Source organism: Chelmon rostratus, chromosome 13 (genome assembly GCF_017976325.1).
Source record: "Chelmon rostratus isolate fCheRos1 chromosome 13, fCheRos1.pri, whole genome shotgun sequence".
NCBI classification, from domain to species: domain Eukaryota; kingdom Metazoa; phylum Chordata; class Actinopteri; order Chaetodontiformes; family Chaetodontidae; genus Chelmon; species Chelmon rostratus.
In genome coordinates this window covers 10,130,705-10,151,589 of record NC_055670.1, presented here as the reverse complement: position 1 = coordinate 10,151,589, position 20,885 = coordinate 10,130,705, and the positions used below count along the sequence as shown (strand labels likewise).

At 42.5% G+C, this 20,885-nt stretch overlaps 1 protein-coding gene across 2 annotated transcripts in view; it reads left to right on the top strand.

The window, feature by feature from the left end:
- col4a2 (collagen, type IV, alpha 2) overlaps window positions 1-20,885 on the top strand; it is a 60,036-nt gene that overhangs the window by 25,414 nt on the left and 13,737 nt on the right. For both annotated transcript variants that reach the window (XM_041950439.1, XM_041950438.1), the window contains exons 5-18: window positions 16,108-16,242; window positions 16,330-16,374; window positions 16,464-16,580; window positions 16,675-16,743; window positions 16,837-16,872; window positions 17,034-17,087; window positions 17,315-17,350; window positions 17,490-17,531; window positions 18,375-18,446; window positions 18,593-18,637; window positions 18,750-18,797; window positions 18,887-18,922; window positions 19,019-19,063; window positions 20,707-20,770. In XM_041950439.1, coding sequence (XP_041806373.1) covers window positions 16,108-16,242; window positions 16,330-16,374; window positions 16,464-16,580; window positions 16,675-16,743; window positions 16,837-16,872; window positions 17,034-17,087; window positions 17,315-17,350; window positions 17,490-17,531; window positions 18,375-18,446; window positions 18,593-18,637; window positions 18,750-18,797; window positions 18,887-18,922; window positions 19,019-19,063; window positions 20,707-20,770 — 844 coding nt within the window. The remainder of the gene's footprint in view (window positions 1-16,107; window positions 16,243-16,329; window positions 16,375-16,463; window positions 16,581-16,674; window positions 16,744-16,836; window positions 16,873-17,033; window positions 17,088-17,314; window positions 17,351-17,489; window positions 17,532-18,374; window positions 18,447-18,592; window positions 18,638-18,749; window positions 18,798-18,886; window positions 18,923-19,018; window positions 19,064-20,706; window positions 20,771-20,885) is intronic.

Here is a 20,885-nt window from a genome sequence, read left to right as displayed (position 1 = left end):
GTAGGGATTTGGCAAGCTGAAGTCTTACCACCCACTCCCCTGGCTGAGAGTGTATGCAGGCCTGCAGAAAAATATCAAGCACAGCACACTTCCAAAAGTCTTCATTGTTCTTTTGCATCATTAGTGGACTGAACTCCTAAGATTGGTAATAAAAAGAAGGAAAAAAACACTCCACAAAATAAATTAGGCACACAAAGCATTTGAAGTAGTTCACAAGACGTGGGTTGGCGTCTCTACAAAGAAAGTAAAGTGTGGTCAAATGAAATGATAAGACTTTCAGCTCCTGTAAGCTAGGTGGTGTAAACCAGAGCAGTTTGTGGTCTCTTGAAGCATAAAAAACCAGGGCCGCATGAGAGACTGAACACAAGGCACCCTGCGTCCTCACCAGAAAACATGTTTAGCAGATCAATGCTGCCTTTTGTGCTCGGAGTATTTCCATCCTCAGTTCTCAGAAACCGGGAGTGGCGCCGGGTGTTATAGAGAAAAAGAAACTTTGCCTTTCTCTCCTCATCTTATACAGTGGACATGGAGAGAAAAAGGAAACACTGAGAGACAAACAGACAGACAGAGGACGTGGTTGGGAGACCCTGACAGACACTATGCAGATGGAGTGATGCTGTCCTTTCCACCATGGGAAAAGCCGCCACAGCTGATGTAGGACAGGAAATGACACACGTCTCAGGAAGCTGAGCACAATGACAGTCCACTGATCTTTTTTCAGTATAGACGCTCTCTGTGTTTGTGGGAACAAGATCGTCTGTGTGTTTGGATGTAGCTATAAATGGCAAAGATTTCCTTGTTCCATGAAAACAAGCCCATACCTACATTCAGAATCCAGTACCCACGACTATCACAGACTTTCCTGTCTGCTCAGGGACAGGATAACACCACAGAGAGGAATGCTGTAGATCCAGAAAAGATCAAAGGGAATATATTTCACTAAAGGGTGGATGCCCTTCACTGATGGTTCTCAGGTTCTGGCACTGAGGACAGTTTACAACCCCTCAGCATATAAAACCTTTTCAAAGCAAATCATAAAACTCAAAAATGTATAACATTCATGGTGAAGCAAAGATGTTTTTGTCTCTGCAAACTTCTCCAACTCAGAGATGCACAGACACCAGACAGTAGTGACGTCTTGGCTCCTGAACTTAAGTAGGGTTGAACTCACCAGAGCTGCATTTTCATCAGTAGTCGGTGATGTCAATCAATCATGATTCATCTCATCTGATGGAAACTAATTGTCTGTCAGAAAGTCAGAATACTGATTTACTGGCACTGACAGCATGCCATGCTAGTAATAAAGCCCTGTTGTAGCTTCACATATCAGCAGAAGACATAATGTGAAATGGCAGTTTTACTCTGCCCCTCAAACCAACCCTGCAATCAGGAACCTCATCCAGTCCTGCAGCCCCTCTCCCCTGACCCTGACCTTGACACGGCTTGTTAGGGAAGAACTACCAACTGTAGAGCATTGACGAAAAAATGGTGCATGTGTGAGTGGAGGACAGGGGAGGGAAGCAAAAACCTGCTGCTATCACTAAAACTGTAGGATGGGAGGAATATTTTGTTCCTAAGATTGTTGGAAAGAGGAATTCAGTGGGGATCACAGGCTGGCTTTGTCCTTTGTGGAAACTAAAGCTGAGGAGCTGTAGGAAACGTCTTGAGAGGAGCTTAAACAAACAGACGGCAACCAGCTGTTTGTATTGGCTAATACATGATGTACAAAAGTGGGTAAGGAACAGCACTGGTAGCTGTTGCTACGGGCCTAAAATTTTTAAAGATATTTCAGCCACTGTGTGAACTTGTTAAAAATTATTGAGACATGAAAGTGATGCCTAGAAGAAACCCAATGTTATTTATATTGAACACAGATCAATGAGTAAAACATGATGAACACAATGACTAACAACAAGACATTTATGGCGATGTTAAAAAAGTACTATAAAATGAAAAAAAAGTTCAGCACTTACATACAATCACTATGTGAAGACGTTATGGTCAACGTGTTAGCAACAGTTGCCTATTTTCACATCCAGCAGATACAGATCAACAGTATCATTCATTTGAAACAAACATTCACTCGTCTTTTAGCTCTGCTTTGGTCCCCACCACCGTATGCTGTTTGGTGCTGTGCTGGGCAGTGTTGGGTTTATCAGAACTTTTTTTTTGCCTCCTGCATCTAGAAACACCATTGATGAAAGTGGTAAAAAATTTATCAACGCAGTCATGTGCAATAAAACCAAAACGATGGGCTGAAAGATGCTAAAATGATCCATAGGCCCGAGGAGATCTGCAGAGTGACAAATCACTAATGATGATCATTCATCATGATGAAAGAGGTTCATGCATGTTCTTTAGATCCATTGTTATTAGGAACAAAAAGAATGAAACCATCTTTAAATGTGCATGTTTGTGTGTTTGCTACCTTGATACATTGCAGAAAGAAAAACCTCACATAAAGGCAACAAGTAAGGAGACAGACATTTAACAACACAGCTCTCAGACACAAAAATGTTCCCATAATTTCTAAAATGAACATCACAAGATCACATCATATTTCTGTAATGACATCTTCGTCCGCCGCTACAATCAAAAGAAATTCTTTCCCCTGTCTCTTTTTTTCTTTTACTGTGAAAGCCCAGTTTGACCTGCCGTCCTGCACCCAGCTGTGGTCCGGCTTTAAGAGCCTATAAAAGGCTCGCATTTTAAGATGATGGGTGCTGTTTAGGAACAAGAGGACTATTGTTGGTGCGGACAAAGGAGCATCTCTTTTTAAAAGACCCACACACGACATGCATATGTACACAAACCTAAAGGAGCACACACAAACGTGCATATACTATTACTGAAGATGGAGTAATTATAAAGAACGTCAGTGGTAGAAGAGAGTATCAACTCTTCTCTGAACCCTCCTCCAAACAACAGTTGTCCAATCATAGCTTAGCAACTGTAACTAGGCACAAAAGACTTGTCCAGTTTCGAATGGACGGTTTTGAATGTCGTCTCTTTTAATATAGAGACGACATTCAAAACCAACAGCACAAGAGAAGAGTGTATGAACTAAACAGTATTTGTCTGCTCAAGTTAAGCTTCAAACGTTAGCATGGCCATCTTACTAGCATACTTTAGTAATTTAACCCAGCATTACCTCCAAAGCCAATAAGCATTTCATTAGCTAACTACATTTTGTGGGGTTACGGGTTACTTTAAACACTGTGCAGTACTTCCCCGCTGCGTTTAAAGCTAACGCTAGCTGCTCTGTTTCGCTCTTTATTGGATTTGGGGAAGTTTACACTCCAGCAATCCTGTTACCCAAGATAGCATGTTAGGGCTCATTGTAAAAGCCTCTTCTTGTTAAATTTGAAACATACTGTGTGAAAATAAGAAGAATAAGGCATAAATCCAGCTGTCTTCCAAGCATTTAAGCAAGCCAAACAGCATTATGTTAGAATTAAATGAGATTATCATGTTTAATGATACCAGGACTAAGTAGCTCCGCCAGTGCTTCTTCTTTTTTCATTTTAGTGAGAATGCTAACTCTTTTTGCCGGAGACATTAGCCTCAGTCTAGCATGATATTATGAATGTAGCCATCACGTCACGTCAGCCATCATATCAAAGACTCTTTGTTCCAGTCAGAGACTGCATTTTTACCCAACTGAAAGATTTCATGTTAGCTATTAGCTAGCTAGTTACAGCTGATAAGATTTGCTAGCAACAGTTGGCATTTCAGGCTGCGAAATAGGCCGTGAGAAATGAGAAGTTGCTTTCTGTCTACCATTGTCTGAACTCAAGGACTCATTGTTTTGAAAATGAAAAAGAAGTTTGAGTGGTAAGTAAACCGTGTGAGAGCGGAAAGCTTGACAGGTGTAGCAGCATTAAGAGCTTAGCAAACTGTCATTTATTGGGCAGATGCACGTATGTGGGTGGAAAGATGCAAACAGCGTATGAAAGAACATTTTGATTTTGTCCTAGAATTTCAGTCATTGACCTTGATTTTGTCACCACCAGAATTAGTTAGACTTTATGTGTATTTCGGCAGTAGACACTGGCCTTGTGTGACCATCTGTAGCATGACTGTGTTATCATCAGCCAGAGCACACGGTGTGAGTGTAGCCGAGGACAAACGGTGAACAAAGATCAAGATGACTACAATAAGCCTGAGATATTCTGTTTCATGTTGCGGCTGGGATTGTGGATTGGCGCCTCGTGGGACCCTGAAATACACATGCTTTCGCCCTGATCACTGAGAAATATGGCAATGTCTCATAACAAGCCTCCCCCCAACTGTTTCCTCATTATTCTCCTGTGGAACACCTTCTGTTACCAGTTCATTCCATCTCCCCCTCTGTCCCATTGAAAAACACATACAGATACACACCATGTGTTCAATCAAATCCGTCAACTCTGTTCTCACGATTAGGAAGTTGGGTAAATAAGGTGTTAATGCTGTACATGTTTTAGGATGTATGCATTTGATGTGTAGACAGCAGTCAGGAAGCGTTATGATCGACAAAAAGGGCTGTAGGAAAAATGTGAACAGAGTTGTGGGTCACCACAGCAACACCATGTGTTCCCCATCAGGCCTTGTGAAACCTCCATCGGGGGCCGGCTGCAGAGGAAACGATTAGATCTCCACTAAGTCCTCTCATATTTATTCCACTTTTCTGAGAAAGACATGTTTTCAGCGCTGACCTTTTTTCTCCAGGGCAGGGATCAGGCCTCACATTGTGCTCAGCACTCTGTCATTTTGTCATTTTGGAATTGTTGTGTAATATGTGACTGAAGTTTTTTTTTTTCTGGTGGCAAAGTGTCTAAGTAAAACAATGCCCTCTGCATCTTCCTCGAATTACAAATGTCAGTGTGAGGTAATTTACATTTATACTCAAGATAGTCACCTGAGAAGCCGCCAATTCAGTCAGTCAAGCACATACATGCACAGACCTTTGCCCTGATTCGCTCCTTTGCAAACTATCCAGGAATGTGTACTGCAGCTGGAATGGCAGTGGGTGTTGCATCCCCATGTGGGAAATGGGAAAAACTTTTCCGGGCTGGCAAAATTGGACTGTGGGCTGAGCCAGCTGGATGGGTAGGTGGGTGCAGAAAGAGATGGTGAGAATTACATGGGTATCCCTGACACTAATGTTAATGGCTGCAGGCCATGTCAGTCAGGGCCAAGATCACAGCTGGGTATTCGACTATAAATCTCATTTTCCATACTTGGTTTTTTCCCAGTGCTGTGTGTTGTTGTAGGCCCATTTGTAAATCACTATGATGTTTTGAAAAGCGCTATACACATAAAGCTATTCATGGCTAACCCTAACCCAAACTCACAATTATTTTCACTATTGATTCTATTGATAATTGATATTCAGCCATGCTACCTGTGTGGGTTTAGGAAATCCCCGGATGATGAATTGTAATGATTTAAGTCATCTGATTTTCCTCTAGCGCCACCAAGAGGTTGTCATTTTTGGTTTCTAGGGAAATATTGCAACAACTATAGGATGCATTGCCATTAAATATGTTACAGACATTCATGTCCTGCTCTGGATTATTGTGCATTCATCAGGTCAATATTTCAATCTGTCCAGTCCTTCGATTTATTACAAAAGACCTGAAAATCTAATGACGTTGCCACCAGTCTCAGCAGTGCTTTATGTTAATGCTAATTAGCAAATCTTAGCATGCTAACAAGCAAAACTAAGATGGTGAACATGATAAACATTTGGCTACCTGCTAAATATCAGCATGTTAGATGTCATTGAAGATTCTCAGTCATCCAGGTCACATTTATCCAAGCTGAAAACCAAGTCCTGGTGCCCTTGATTCAGCCCTCCTTGGATATCAGCATGTTAGCATTGCTACATGAGTGTGTTAGCATGCTGGCGCAAATTATAGCCTCACAGAGCCAGAAAATAACCTTAGTCTGTCGTGTTTCAATTAATCAACTCATTGTTTAGTCTGTAAAATAGCAAAAAAAAGATACTGAAAAATAACCATTACAAGAGGCTATGTGGTGTTTCTGTTTGATTAGTAGTCCACAATAAATCAATTATCAATAAAAGTTGCCTTTTTTTGTATTTCAGCCTGTATACTCAATCAAAAGATCAATAGTTTTTTTCACCGTTACACCTGTAAGTGGTCATGCTTTTACTGTAAAGTAATTTGGGTAAAAAATAACAAAACCCAATGAAAAATCCTTAAAAGAAAATAAATAAAACACAGCTTTCTCACACTTCATCATCAGTCCTGTGGCCTCCCAGACTGTAACACTCCACATATTGTAAAACAATATACAGTACATACCTTCATGCCCTAGGGTGCGATGCTCAACGTCAGAGAACAACTTCACTGAGGAAATTGAATTTTCCTTGGTGGACTTTTATAAACAGGAGGTCACTGTGTGCTGGGCGCTCCGCTGTATGGAAGCTGTAATGGCATCACAATCACAGTGATAAATGTAACAGTGGGATTCTAGAGGCAACACACCCATGATGGACTTCATTACCGGCCGACGCTCAGGCACTTGTGGACACACGATACAGGCACACAGGTGGTTGATCTCTGAAGTGAGGGCAACACCTCATTTAAGAGTGTGCGCCGTATTCGCTGTGTCTCACATGCACACACATATACGCACAGGCTGCAGCTGTGTCCTGTTTAGACACACATGTGCTTGGACCACAGACATGAGACGTCTCATTCCTCTAACGTGAGGCAATAGCACAGGTGTCGGGTCCCAGAGACCCCTGGGATAGCCAGAGGTCCAAGCTGTTCTGTTCTCAGGCTGGGATCCCCCCCTCGAGTCTTGATCTTCAACACACACCCTCAACACAAAAGCAGACTCACACACACACACACACACACACACACAGACACTTCAGTCCAACCATTGGTCATTAGCAGCCCTCTCTGGTCTGGATGCTCTCAGATCGCTGGCACATGCCTGTGCACGTGTTCTGTCGAAATGACCCATGCAGAAATTAGTCTAAACACATTAATTCAAATGTAAACTGGTCCCAAAGCAGCTGAATGGCTCTGTGCTGAATGACTAAACAAAGAGCGGCAGAGAAACGAAGCAATTGACAAGAAATGACTTATGATTGTCCGAACGTCGTCTGTTTTTATGCCTCTACTTCATCTTTCGCTCTTTGCACATGAGAGTTTTAGAGCGGATGAGTCAGAAGAACTTGTTGTTGAAACAGAGGTGATCGTGAAGGTCTGGCTGAAGGTTTGTCTGCATGTCAACAAATAATTTCAACTTTCTCACAGGCAATTCTAATCAGATTCCGTTACTGATATGCCGCTGTCCCACCTGCAGCCTGCATGGCCTTGCTGCTTTTTCTGCAACTGTCAGCGTATCATTTTATATCTGCTCTGATCCACCATGTGTCATCTAGAAGGACGGTTTCCTCCAGCCGGGGATTGGGAAAGCTGACCTCCCTGACTTCAGCCAGGAGATCTAAACACACTCTAATAGATATCTAAACATCATCCACAGATGTTTATTTATTCTGCCTGAGTCCTCCTTGGGGCATCCAGTTGAGGACCCTCTTTGTCCTCTGAGCGGAGCCCCTCGAGCTTCTCCCCTAACCCCTGATCTCCCCAAACCCTCCAGGGGAGCTGAGTCCCCCCCGAGCATCATGTAAAGGGGATGCAGATCTTCAGGAAATGAGTCCAAGAAAAATGTATCCAAGAAAAACATATGAGCTGGGTCGTACAGCAGTGGGACCGAATCCACCACATAGTCTAAGCCCAATTGTGGGAGTCTGAGAGAAAGGGCAGACATTTACTGTGCTGTAATTCACCTTCTTGGCCTCTTTTCCTCCTTCCTTGTTTCCTTTCTTCCTCTCCTCTCTTCTTCTTTGATAAAGCTTTCTCTCCTTGTGTTCCTTCTTCTTCTTCCTTCCCTTTTTCTTCCTTCTTCTTTCTTTAATTCATTCCTTCCTGTCTTAAATCAATCTTTAACATCTCCGCTCCTGCCCTTTCCACCTCCCTTTTTTTCACGCCACCTTTCCTTCCTTCATTTGTTCTTTTCAACTTTACTTCCTTCATTCCTTCCCTTCGTTCTTCTCTCATTCTCTTGATTAATTCTTTCTCTAATATGCAGGAAGCAGATCATTTCTGCTGCTAAACCACTGATGATGTTCAGCGAATGAAGACGTTAGTGTGCTTTGAGCAAAGTGCTTGTCGGGTGGATGAAACCACCTCTCTCCACACTTGAGGAAAGAAAGTCCAAAACCATTTGTTCGAATCACACGTCTCATCCATTTCTATGGCAACACATTGGGTTGTGAGCATTCAGAACACTTTTGACTTGTTCGGATGCAGACTAGTTGGTCTCAAGCACACCTCAGCCTTCGTTTGTCCACCTTCCTCTACCTCACACAGACTCGCCTCGACTGCAGCTTCACTAAGAGGAGTTTACACGAGCGAGTGTTGTGTGAATGCAAGTGCGCTCGCTGTGGTCTGTAGATGTTTCTGTGGATGCATGAGGCTGTCGGCGGCCTGTCCCACACTGACGACATCACAGAATAATGTCCTCGCTGCGCAGCATCAGTCTTCCCTCACCACAACCCTTTCTGTTTAGATTCCAGTGTTATTTCTAATGAGGTACAGCATATACAAGCCCCGGGAGGGCAAGCACAAGGAGATTTTAGGTATTAGCATTGTTTGTGACCGAGTAAACGTACAGTTGAATATCCCCGACGAAGAGGTATGGAAGCACAGTTTATATGTGAGTGACAGCCAACACGTGCATGCATGTGACTGAGGATGGAGGTGTTAAGTATCGTCCTCTGGCTGGACAACAAGTAGAAGACAGAACATTTTTAATTCTAGCTGGTACATTCGCAGCATCTTGGAAATATTTAATGTTTAATTAAATATTAAATATTAATATATAAATCTTGTTTGCCTACGAGACATATCATTGATGTTTCCCAGATCTCCTATCTCTAGTGACCCAGTTTATCAGTTGTTCTTTCCTTTTCTTTTGATTAATTCTTCATATTAAAGCCATTAATTGTTGTAATATTTATAAAATGTCCTCTGTAGTTCCCAGTTTTTCCAGACAGACAGATGGAATAACAGAGGGAGCTTCCGGCCATTTGTTTATTGATTTATTTTATTCCTCTCTGAGGTCAGAGGTTTGTGCTGTGGACTGTGTGTTCCCATCCTGTTCTTACTGGGTCGTTCCCAAACCGTCCACCCCAGGGGACGTACTGGGTCCAGATGAAATTTATGGTGTCAGACGGAGGAACTTTTAATAGATCTGTGATTTAGGAACGAGAAATGCAAACACGCCCACATACACGCAGGGGGAGGACAGAGTGAGATTAAGGTTACTGCATTTTATACAATGTGAGGAGGAGGAGTTTTCTCAGAGGTTTCTTGATATGGGTCACACGTCATGAAGCTACTCGCTTGCTTAGGTTTGCAGGAGTACTGCAGTGAAGTGGAAATCTATCTGTACTTAAAAAGTAGGAAATCGCTCACACTTCCAGACAGTGTGTTGCACTGTGAAAAAAAATGGCTTGGGTTTAAATTTATTCTATATATCTGAACATTTAAAAGTAACATAACACAGTACCAGGTTGAAAAGCAGGGCGTTACTGCCGTCTGTGGTTGAAAGTTTTAGGTCTTGTGCATCACTGATGAGTGTCGTTGGGTGTGGTCAGAAGAGAGCTCTCTTGCACCTGTAACCCCACCCAGCACTGATGTCATGGTGTACTGACACACCCTGTGGTACGCTAAGACATACAAGGTGAGATGTTGAACCACTGGAGGTCAGCAAAAACAAGATTTGTATCTCACTTCCTTGTAATCCATGCAGGCAGCTTTTGATTCATTTTAGGGACATTTCTGTTTTCACAGACAGTTTTTTTGGATCTTCTCTCTGCGAATGAAAGTGCAAACCCTGAAGACAAACTCAGAGCATGTTTGTTGTGTGTTTCCCAGATAAGCAGAGACATTGTTTCTGGAGACATCTGGCAACAGAAGAGCAAAACAAATTAGAGCAAATCCTCGTGGTTTGATACCATGAGGAGTATAGTACGTGAGAGAATATGCTTTTTGTGTCAACCACATTTTTTAGTTGAGATGTTTGCTTCAAATCATCTGTGAAGCTCTGCTATGCAGCGGGCACCAGCTCCGTATATCAGGACTCGCACATGTCGGGTTTAACTGGAGGAGACTGTCCAAAATCCTCCCCACACATTCCAACAGCTGCAAAAGATGGAGCTGGTACATGTCGCTGTCAGGGACACATACGATTTATGAAAGAATATATATATACATGTATATACATGTATATATGTGTGTGTGTGTGTGTGTGTGTGTGTGTGCAATATATATTTTGTCTGTTATTCTTTCTGCCTTGTTGCAGAAACAGAAAGAGATTTTTTTTCACTATCAACATCCCATCATCCCACATTTAAGTCTCAGTCACTTAAGTCGCTTACCCACGCTGTGTGTGTGTGTGCGTGTGCGTGTGCGTGTGTGCATGCGTGTTTGTGTGTGTGGTCGTTTATACTCCTCAAATGAGGTGAGAAGTGATTGGATAAAAAGCAGACACCAGTTGGCAGACTGGCGTGGGAAGGGCTGGTGTTTAATTTTATTGCTCTTTTACAGCCGCTCCTCTAGTCAGTCCTGATTTCTTGTGTATATTCAGAGTCGCGCTTTGTTCTATCAATTGTGTCATTCCAGTCTGTTCTCATCTCCTCCTGTCACACACCTCTAGTTCTGTCTGTCTTTCTTTCAGTCCTTCTTATTTATCTAGTCTAGGCTCAGACCTTAAATGCATGTTCTAAAGGGACATGACTACAGCCGTTTACTCTGAAGACATTCATGAAGGCCATTCAAATTCCAGAACTGTATAATTTGGAGAAACTCACTGTCATCTGTCTAAAAATGAGTTTACACATACTTCTTTATGGCCTAATTACACCCAGATCCGACCTTACTCCCTCACATTAACACACATCACACATCACGCATCACACACACACACATGCACACATACACAAATCTAGAGTCATATTTTGTGTGTGTGTGTGTGTGTGTATGTGTGTGTGGTGCTGTAACACATGGACCGTTTATAGGCATGATTGGATGTTTCCTCTTGATGTTTTGTTGTTGATTCAGCAATAGTAATAGTGATAAAAATTATTTCAAAGCAGGCTGCGTAGATGAAGAAGTTTGGGTAATGCTCGGATAGAAAACATGCAGCAGGGGTGTTTTTGGGTGGGTGGGTAGCACAGAGGCAGGTTAAAGTGAAAAATAAAACTCAGTTCATATAATTGTCTGAAAGTCTTTAACTCACTACACTTAATATGAGGTCTGCAGCTGACAGTTATTTCATTGTCATACACGCTGCCATATATCTTCTCTTGGTCTATGAAATGTCAGAAAATAATGAAAAACGCCTGATACAGGTAACTTGTTTCATCAAACAACAGTCCAAATCCCAAAAATTCCCATTTAACTATGACATAAGACAAAGAAAAGCAACAGATCCTCACCCTCACGAATGGCCGAGGATGTCATATGTTGTGCAGCCCTCTGAAACAAATTAGCCGTATACAGTGCAGTTAATAAACTGGACTGGACTTCACTATCTACAAATACAACTCGACTCCAATCAGAGGTTAAACGTCGGGTCAGCTGTGATCTACCCTCTGCATGCCTCATTTCCTTCTCTTCCCCCGGTGACTCCAGTAGATCGGACAGCTGATTGATGGCTCATCGTATCCCGTTATGAAGCTCACGAGACAGGAGGCTGAAGGTATGAGGTGAGCCGTCTGTGACAGAAAGGATAAATAACAGAGCACAGACGGCTGCAGGTACAGGAAGGAGCCAGAGGGCAGCACATGTCTCCTGAGCTTCAAAATCTGGTGAAGTCATGACCCGTCTTCAAAGACCTAAATAGACCCGAATCCAAGAGCCCTCGACTTCCTCTGTTCTAGATTTCAGGCTCCCTCTTTACACAGGTTCAGAATTTTACAACACCATCACTTTTCTGGCCAGTCTTTTAGTTTAAGTTTTTATCATCCATCCATCCACTCATCTCAGCGTTTTTCATTTTGTGTTGTTGCTACCGCTGACCATTTCAGTGCCTTTCATGTTTGCCCCCATTGCCCTTTTCGCCGTCTTTTATGTTATTTTCTCATATCGTGTGTGACTGGCTGGTTTGTAGGCTTACATGTGTTCACTAACAGCCCAGCAGAGACAGGAAGAGAAGGAACACAGGCAGGGTCGGAAGAGATGCAAAGGGATGTGAGAGCACTCCAGAGTTTGGACAGGAGGGGAGGAAATGCTCGGTGGAAGTAGTGTGAGAAGATAAGAATGGGGTATGGAGGTATGAAGGAAGTGAAGCCGTGGAGGACTTTAATGAAAGAGTGGGCAGGACTGGAGAGAGATTCAGGCCAGGAGAAGATGCAGAGGGGTAACAATGAAGCCCACAGAGCTACAGTATGCCATATGTGGTCTGCTTCATTTAGACTTGAGCGCAATAGGATAGTCCTAATATTATTGTTATCCTTTTGCACACAGTGGCCACTTTATCCGATACAAATGCTCAGCCATAGATTTTATCTCTACAAAGATAACAATGTTGAGTTATGATTGACACTGCAGAGAGATGTTAATTTAACATGTGTTGTTTAACTGGACCTGCATCATACTGACAGCAGCTGCTTTTAATGTTTTACCCAGCTCATTCAAAGAGGAAATAATGATTTAAAAAAAAGTAATTAGAAGAATATTAGTAACACATTTGAATATAATCAGTACAACATGACCTCAATGATAACCTGCCCCTTAAAACCAAGTCTGAACCCTCAAACAGCCCTTTGAGGGTCGGCCTCAAAGTGTCCTCTCTCCCAAGGTCTAAAACTCAAATTGGTTCTCACAAAGATAGCTGTACAATTATACACACACACACACACACACACACACACACACACACACACTCACACACACAAGTATGCACTTAGAAACTTCTCCCTCGTTATCAGAAAGGAGACTGGTATTTATCAGCACTCTGTTTAAGCCATGCAGAAAGATACAGACCAGTGCACATAGTGTTCCATGCAAGTGCTCTAGACAAGGATCTCTTATGCACGTAGATGCTTGTACACACACACACACACACACACACACACACACACGCAGTTTGTGTCAGAAACAAGCCATTTTTGGGACACTCTGGTTCACTTCACCGCTCCCGTCCGTCACTGAATATTTGACTTTTCCCTCTATGTGAATTATAGCAAAATTAGAACATGTGTCAGCATCCTTTTTATGAGGACGGTGATTTACATCTGTAGGGGTGTGTTGATAGAGTTCACTTTACTTCATTTGCCAGAGGGTCGTTTTTCCACCATATCAATGGTGAACATGAGGTTTCAGAGCAAAGGAAAACTTCAGTTTGCTTCCAAATGTAAACTTCATCTTTAATCCTGACTAGAAGGAGCAAATGACTTATTCTGTGTTTTATTATTATTGAAAGGAAAACCAAAGAAACCACATCGAATGACAAAGAGGACTGGGAGTCACTGTTGTGTTCTGCTGAGATGTACACACACGCACGCACACACACACTAAACAGACATCAGTGTTAGTGCTGGAATAATCTCAGTAATATCGTGATGTACTGTGATTTAGTCTGTGTCAGTAACAGTTCTTGTCAGGCATCATGATGATTTCTTGCAGACTTTTGAACTCTGAACTGCTGTTTTCTGACTGTTTGTGATTCTGCCTGTTTTTATGGCTGTTTTTGACATGTTAATGATTGTTAGGCACACTAGGCAAACCTCAGCATGTTAGCCAGCTGACGTTAGCATGTAGCTCAAAGCTGTTCTCCGGACGCCCCCAGCAGTCTGGCATCACGCTGTTTCATTTGAGTTGTCTTTAAAACTCTGTGGTACCAAAAGCTCTTAATCATGCAGCAAATCATGTTGTGATTCCTTCTTTTTGTCATTCTAGGTTGTGTTTTTCCCATCTGTGATGATGATAAGATTAAAAGTTAAACAGAATGATTTATCATAAATGATCCTGAGTATTACAGAAGCGCCACTTTAGTGGTTTCATTGCCACACCGGTAAAGATGTGTTGATGTTATCACACTGGGACTGAGCGTCTGACTGCTCAGTCCTCAACACATGATAGTCACATGGAGTTTGAGTTGTTTTGACAGGACTGACAGGAGCAGCTTCATAGTCGAGACTGAAGCAAAGACCAAACACACACCTCCTCTTCCAAAAAGCCGCTTGTGGGAATATCTAAAACACACATGCGCAGACGAGCGTGTACGAGTCCACACACATCCAGCCATCGGTTATAAACAAGCTCGGCCGGGGCTTTATCTCACACTATCTGCATCTGATTTGTCTGTGAGCTTGTTTGAATTGTTGTCTGACACTGTTTAGGCTCCCTGCAGTTTTATTAATTCCTTCAAGACCCTTGGCTCCAGCCTCATATGACAAGGCCCAGAGCAATTTCTGTCCGGCGACAAACGCCATCTCTGTGTTTGTTGGTTCTCAAAGGAGCCCCCCCAGACCCCCGAGGTCACCGCTCACTGACCCCCTGAACTCCTCGACCACACAAACACGCCCAATTCCCAGAGTGTCGTGGCCCTCACGTGTTTTTCGACCCTTGTAAAAGTTCGTGGTATTATTCTGTTTCCATCCCGCCAACCCTTGTCGACTCTCTGCCCTCACTGTACAGTCCCCCGACCATCCTGAGATACACGTGTGTGTGTGTGTGTGTGTGTGTGTGTGTGTGTGTGTGTGTGTGTGTGTGTGTGTGTGTGTGTGTGTGTGTGTGTGTGTGTGTGTGAAGCTCCTTGCCTTCACACCGGCACCGATCAGCACCCCAGCGCTCCCGGCCCTTTGCTGAAGCGTGTTTCTCTCTGCTGGCGTTCTCCTCGTCGACACAAAGCAGCGATCCTGGTGAAGAGAGGCCACGTCCTCCGCTGCCAAGCCTGCAGACACATCGCAAATCTATCTCTCTATTAGGAGATAAAGATGAGATGTTTCAAAATGCAGCAGAGGGTTGGAGGCCAGAAACTTCCTTCTGCCACTGCCAGACTCACATTTTCCCCCCAGATAGGCCTGCCTGTCCTCTATCTTTCATCGCTCTGAGTATCATAATCAAACTGTTATATTTAGCTTGCGGATAAGGAGGATGTCTGCACTTTGAAACAGAAGGCAATTAAAGGTCCTCTTTGAACGGCCGTTTACTCTGATGTTAAACTTTGACTCTCTTTTTTCAATAACGCCACATTTGACAGCAGAGTCTGGATTTATCTACCTTAGCTTCACCTCCTCACGGCTCTTTATGGCATGTCTTGTAATAACATTGTGTGTGTGTGCATCTGTGTGTGTGTGCATCTGTGTGTGTGTGTGTGTGTTTTGTGTGTGTGGATCTAAGAGGGATAAAGAGCAAAAAGATATGTCAGCACGCAGGTTTAAATCTGTATCCGGGCAGAAAAGAAGAATATAGGAAGTCACTTATGTACGTTCCCATGTATTTGGTTGCTTCTGTGGCTTCTCTGACTCTGAGTCAGTTTTATCTGCCAGCTGATCTCAGACAGTGGACATGTGTGAGCACACTGTTTGGCCACTGGATGGGTGTAGAGAGCTGAAGAGCGAGAGCTTTGTCCCCTGGACGAAGGAAAAGGTGTTTGTCTCCCCCTTGTGAGCCAATCAGAAAATGCAAGCAGTTTCCAAGTGAGAGTGTGGGAAAGGTTTTTATGCTTTGACAGTTGTGGTTTGTCGTGTTTGTCGTTGCATTGTTGTGATGCTTTGGTTCTAAACTGTTTGTAACACATGTCCTATTCTCTTCTAAATCCTCTCTTCTCTGTTTTGAACAGGTAAGTTTGATTTTGTTGTTACCCCAGAAATCACCAGTGTGAGCTCAGTTTGTTAAACTCCTGACACTCATGACATAAACTGATAAATAGAAATTAAGTTATATTTGATTCTGATAAATGATGCTCCAAACTGTGAGCTAACATGAAGCAGCTGGCAGTTTATTTAGTCTATTCCACCTTGACTTCAAGTGGATCAACTCTTTTTTTTTTCTATCTCTCCAATCTCAGGGTTCCCCTGGGCCTCTTGGTCATCAGGGCTCTCAGGGGCCTCCGGGGAGACCAGGTGATTCAGGCATCCAAGGACCAAAGGGGCAGAAAGGTGACCGTGGCCGTGGCGGCATCATCGGTCCTAAAGGACATGTGGTAAAATACTCTTGTCTTTTGGTTAGAAGTCACAGTCGCAGTCTTGTGTGTCTTCTTATTTAATGTGTGACTCTTGTGGCTCCACAGGGAATGACCGGCGTTCCTGGCTTTTCTGGAAACGATGGCATCCCTGTAAGTCCATCCATCAGTCCGGGTGAATGCAATGGAAGTTCACTGTATGCTGTGTTGAGCTCTGACTGCTGTGATTTTGACGTTTGTAGGGCCACCCAGGACAAGCTGGGCCCAGGGGGAAGCCAGGTGCAGACGGCTGCAACGGGACACAGGGAGAAGCAGGCTTCTCAGGGCAACCCGGCTTTAATGGCGCACCTGGATTTCCTGTAGGTGCAACTCCAAGTCTGCATGAATAGTGAAACAGAATTAGATTTCCCGTTACTGACCATTACTCTTCATGTTTTTGTTGCCATCTCTCAGGGGCAGCCAGGCAGGAAGGGAGCAAAGGGAGACTCTCTGGAGCTGAGTGTGTACATGGAGCGCTTCAGGGTGAGGAATGACTCCAGTTCTGAAGAAGTCCTGAGTCATAAAACAAAGTCTTGTCGATTTTAGCTTCACAAGTCTTTGACCATCTCTCCACAGGGAGATCCAGGCACACCAGGGATCAACGGGATATTTGTAAGTCACATTATTCAGATTATGGATGCTGATCCCAGAGGAATGATCAGATCATGATAGCTACACATGATATTCATATCATGTTTGCAACACATCATCTGAATCTTTCTTTTACTTAATTTTCTGTTCTCATTTTCTCTCGTTCATTTGATTTTTGTCAGGGGCCTCCAGGAAAGGAAGGGTGGCCAGGTAACAGTGGCTTCCAAGGACCAAAGGTGGGTGTGTGTGTGTGTGTGTGTGTGTGTGTGTGTGTGTGTGTGTGTGAGTGTGTGAGAGTGAACAATGTCCCAATGATCCCCTCCACTCAAAAATGTGTAACACAAAGTATTAATCATAGCAGAGTATTTTGACATACTTGTGTAATGTGTCAGGAGAAGACTAGTTTGTGAAGTCTATTATGATGCAAAGTGCTTATTAGGACCTTGTTTGCATCTTCTTTCAGGGTCCCCCAGGGCCTCCAGGTCCCCCTGGACCAAAGGTAAGGCGGCAGCAGTATTTATCTAATATTATATTAAAGAGAATTCATGTATGACTGTGTAAATACTGCATGCAGTGTTATCAAATAGGAATGTGAATTTACGAATGCGGCATCAGGTTTTGTTTGTTCTTCTGGGCAGGGCACTATGACCAAAGTGCTTAAAGGACTCAGAGGAGACCAAGTGAGTGACTGTGTTTGCCATGCTAACATATATTTGTATTAGTATAAGTCATTGCTGTAAGGCAGATACTATGGAAACAAAACTGTTTGCTGCTGCTGCACATTTCCTCATACTTAAGTACAGCTTTGAGATACTTGTACTTTACTAGAGTATTTCCATTTAATGCTACTTCAACTCCACTGCATTTATGTGGCAGCTGTAGTTTCTCTTTACTTTTCAGATTAAGGTTTTAAGATTAAAAAAAAAAACACATGATAATCTTATAAAACACATACATGCATACATTCTTAAGGATAAAATCATTGGTTTCCAACAAACTAGGCAGTCCTACTAAAGATTTTTCTTTAAACTTCACTTTCATTTCAACTGACTGATTTACCAGAATATTGTTTTTAATCTACTCATGACCCCTCAGATTGAGTTTGTGGCCTTGTAGAGGGGGCTGACCCCTGAGTTGGGAACCAGTAGCCTACGCTACCTAACTGTAAATAAGGAGTAAACACTAGCTCCACTCGACCAGCTACAGCAGTAAAGATCTGATCACACATTCCAGCATCAGTCATAATAATCTAGTCATGTGATGTTTGATAACATTTCAGTCACAGTGGCAATTTTGCTGCATAACAAGGACTTTTACTTTGAAACTTGAAGTAGCTTTTGCCGCTAATACTTCTGTACTTTTACTTCAGTTGGATTTTGATTGCAGGACTTTTACTTGTAATGGAGTATTTTGAAGCTGTTGGTTTTGTACTTTAATTTAAGCAAAGGAACTGCGTACTTGATGATGATTTTATTTCTCTCTCAGCCGGCTGACTTTTGTTGCACCTCCTTCTTAAACCACAGGGGGACATCGGACCACCAGGCCTTCCAGGAAACTCCACTCATCCACATACTCTGCCCCCCTATGGACCCCCGGTCTGTACATCAGCAAAACCTGCTCATCATTATTCACTAACCTACTGTAATGACATTCAAGGATGGTCTCTAAAGCATGAAATATAAACAGGAGTGTTATGGATGCTGGCACATGCACAAATAATCCTCCTCATTCATTATTTCAGGGACCTCCCGGACAGAAAGGTCTTAAAGGAGAAACAGGAGCTCAGGTATGCGATCACTTATGAACGGTCACACATTGCTATGTTGGACACATGCAGACATTTATACCTCAGCATGTCATTTCCTCTGCTCATCTTCCCTTTTGTTCGGTTATTTCAGGCCGACAACAAAGGAGAAACTGGTGTAATGGGATTCCCTGGACCACGGGTGAGCACACATCTGCACAATTCAACCAGAAGCTGTCCTCCGTCCATGTGTTCACTCTGTATGATGTGTTGTTTCGGATGCTGTTCTAGGGTGCACCTGGTGCAGATGGGCGTCCTGGACCAAAGGTATGTTTGTGCCAGAGATGAAAGATGTTGTATCAAATGACTGTCTGAGCAAGTTAAATGTCATTTTATGACTTTGCGATGGCGACTCTTTCTCAGGGGGATCTCGGTGAACCAGGACCAAAAGGCAGAGATGGTCTCAAGGTGAGAATGGACTTACTGTGATCACTGATTACGCAGCTAAACCCATATCTGACTGACAAAACCATGCACACTCACCATGTGCAATTCACAGTTTTCTTTCTTCTTATACACCATTATCAGCAGTAGTAGAATGTAACTAAGTACATTTAATCAAGTACTGCTCTTAATCTTTAAGTTGAGGTACGTATACTTTTCATTTCATGTTACTTTACTCATCTACTCCACTACAATAAAAGGGAAATATTATACTTTTTACCCCTTTACATTTATTTGCTAAAGTTAGTTACTTTACATAATAAGCTTAATCATTCAAAACATATGATGAGGAAATAAATTCTGATGCAGTGTTATAGATCAAACCTACACAACAGGATGTAAAGTAGTTCAAGTTACCTCCACCTCAAACACAGGTACTCACAGGATGCTCACAGGTGCCATGTTTCTCCTTTTTTCTGACTTTTACTCATAAAACATGAAGTACATTTTGCTTGTCAATACAGAGCTTCTAGTAGTTATGGAATATTTTTATATTGCAGTACATAAGAAGGATCTGAATACTTCTTCTAACACTGATTAGCAGTGTGATGCCACACCGGGACTCATTGCAGGATGCACAAAGCAAGACTTTGTTGGAGCCAATCATTAACTGGAGTTGGACCAGGAAACGTATTATCTCGTTTAGTCTCGTCCTTCTTCTTGCAAAAACAACTTTTTTAAAAAAGGAACGTGTCCTCTTAAACTCTGGTGGGACAACTGACTGTTATAACAAGCTCATGTTACTCATTTTACCATGTTCAAACCCACAGAAGTTTCTTTTAAACTCTCAGATCGCAAAATTTCCAGTGCTGAATTTTTGGAAAATGTGTAAATTTATGTACAAGACATCATGCAGAATATTTCCATGTGTTGAAACAGTACTGCCATGAAAATACTGAATATTTCACTCAGTGTGAACATCATACTCGGGCTGCACCGACTAGTTTGAAGCTCCTAAACTTCACTCATAATGTTGCGCATCTATTATTTACCTGTGTGATCCAATTTTCAATAACTCCGGGGCACTGTTAAGTCCTGAAGTCAGCAGCAACATGTATTTATGTTGACACAACTGACAAGTTATATAAAACATTTGATTTACAATCCAACAAATGACTTAATTCAAACTGTGGATTTGTTTGGGGAGACATCATAAAATATGACAATCGAAGCTTCATTCAAAAACCTCAATAGAAGCTTTGAATCTAAAAAAATGACATCTGGTTCAGGCTGACATCACACAGCTTCAGACAGTTTGGAATAAAGTGAATTTAGCAGCTTTCAGGCTACGTAAGAGTTGTGCTTGCAGTTTGGTAATATCCAATATGTATTATCATGTTACTTAACTCCACAATAACAGCATTTTGCTCATGTTATCAACTGGTTTTCAAATTCTGACTTGAACCTCGTCAGTGTGAATCCAGCCACAGGACACTGCAAGACCAACACAGATTACAACAACAGGATGTGTGTCATTTTCAAGACATGTGTGCACATCCAGCATGTAATCTCACCCAGTCACACCTGATCTTCATCCTCAGACTGAAATGACAGGTGAAGCTGCAGCCACTGAACGCTGAAAGACTGACATTAAGTTTGTGTTTCAGGGAGTCAGAGGTGATCCAGGAGAGCTGATTTCATCAGGATCCTTTTGGCCTTGGTCTTCAGGGGGTACGTTTATTAATACAGTCAATCAGCCAGTTTGATGAGTGTTAACGTGCACTCTGACACAACTGTTTTAACCTGTTGCTTAGGTGCTAATAACTGTTTCTTTTCATCATGCTTG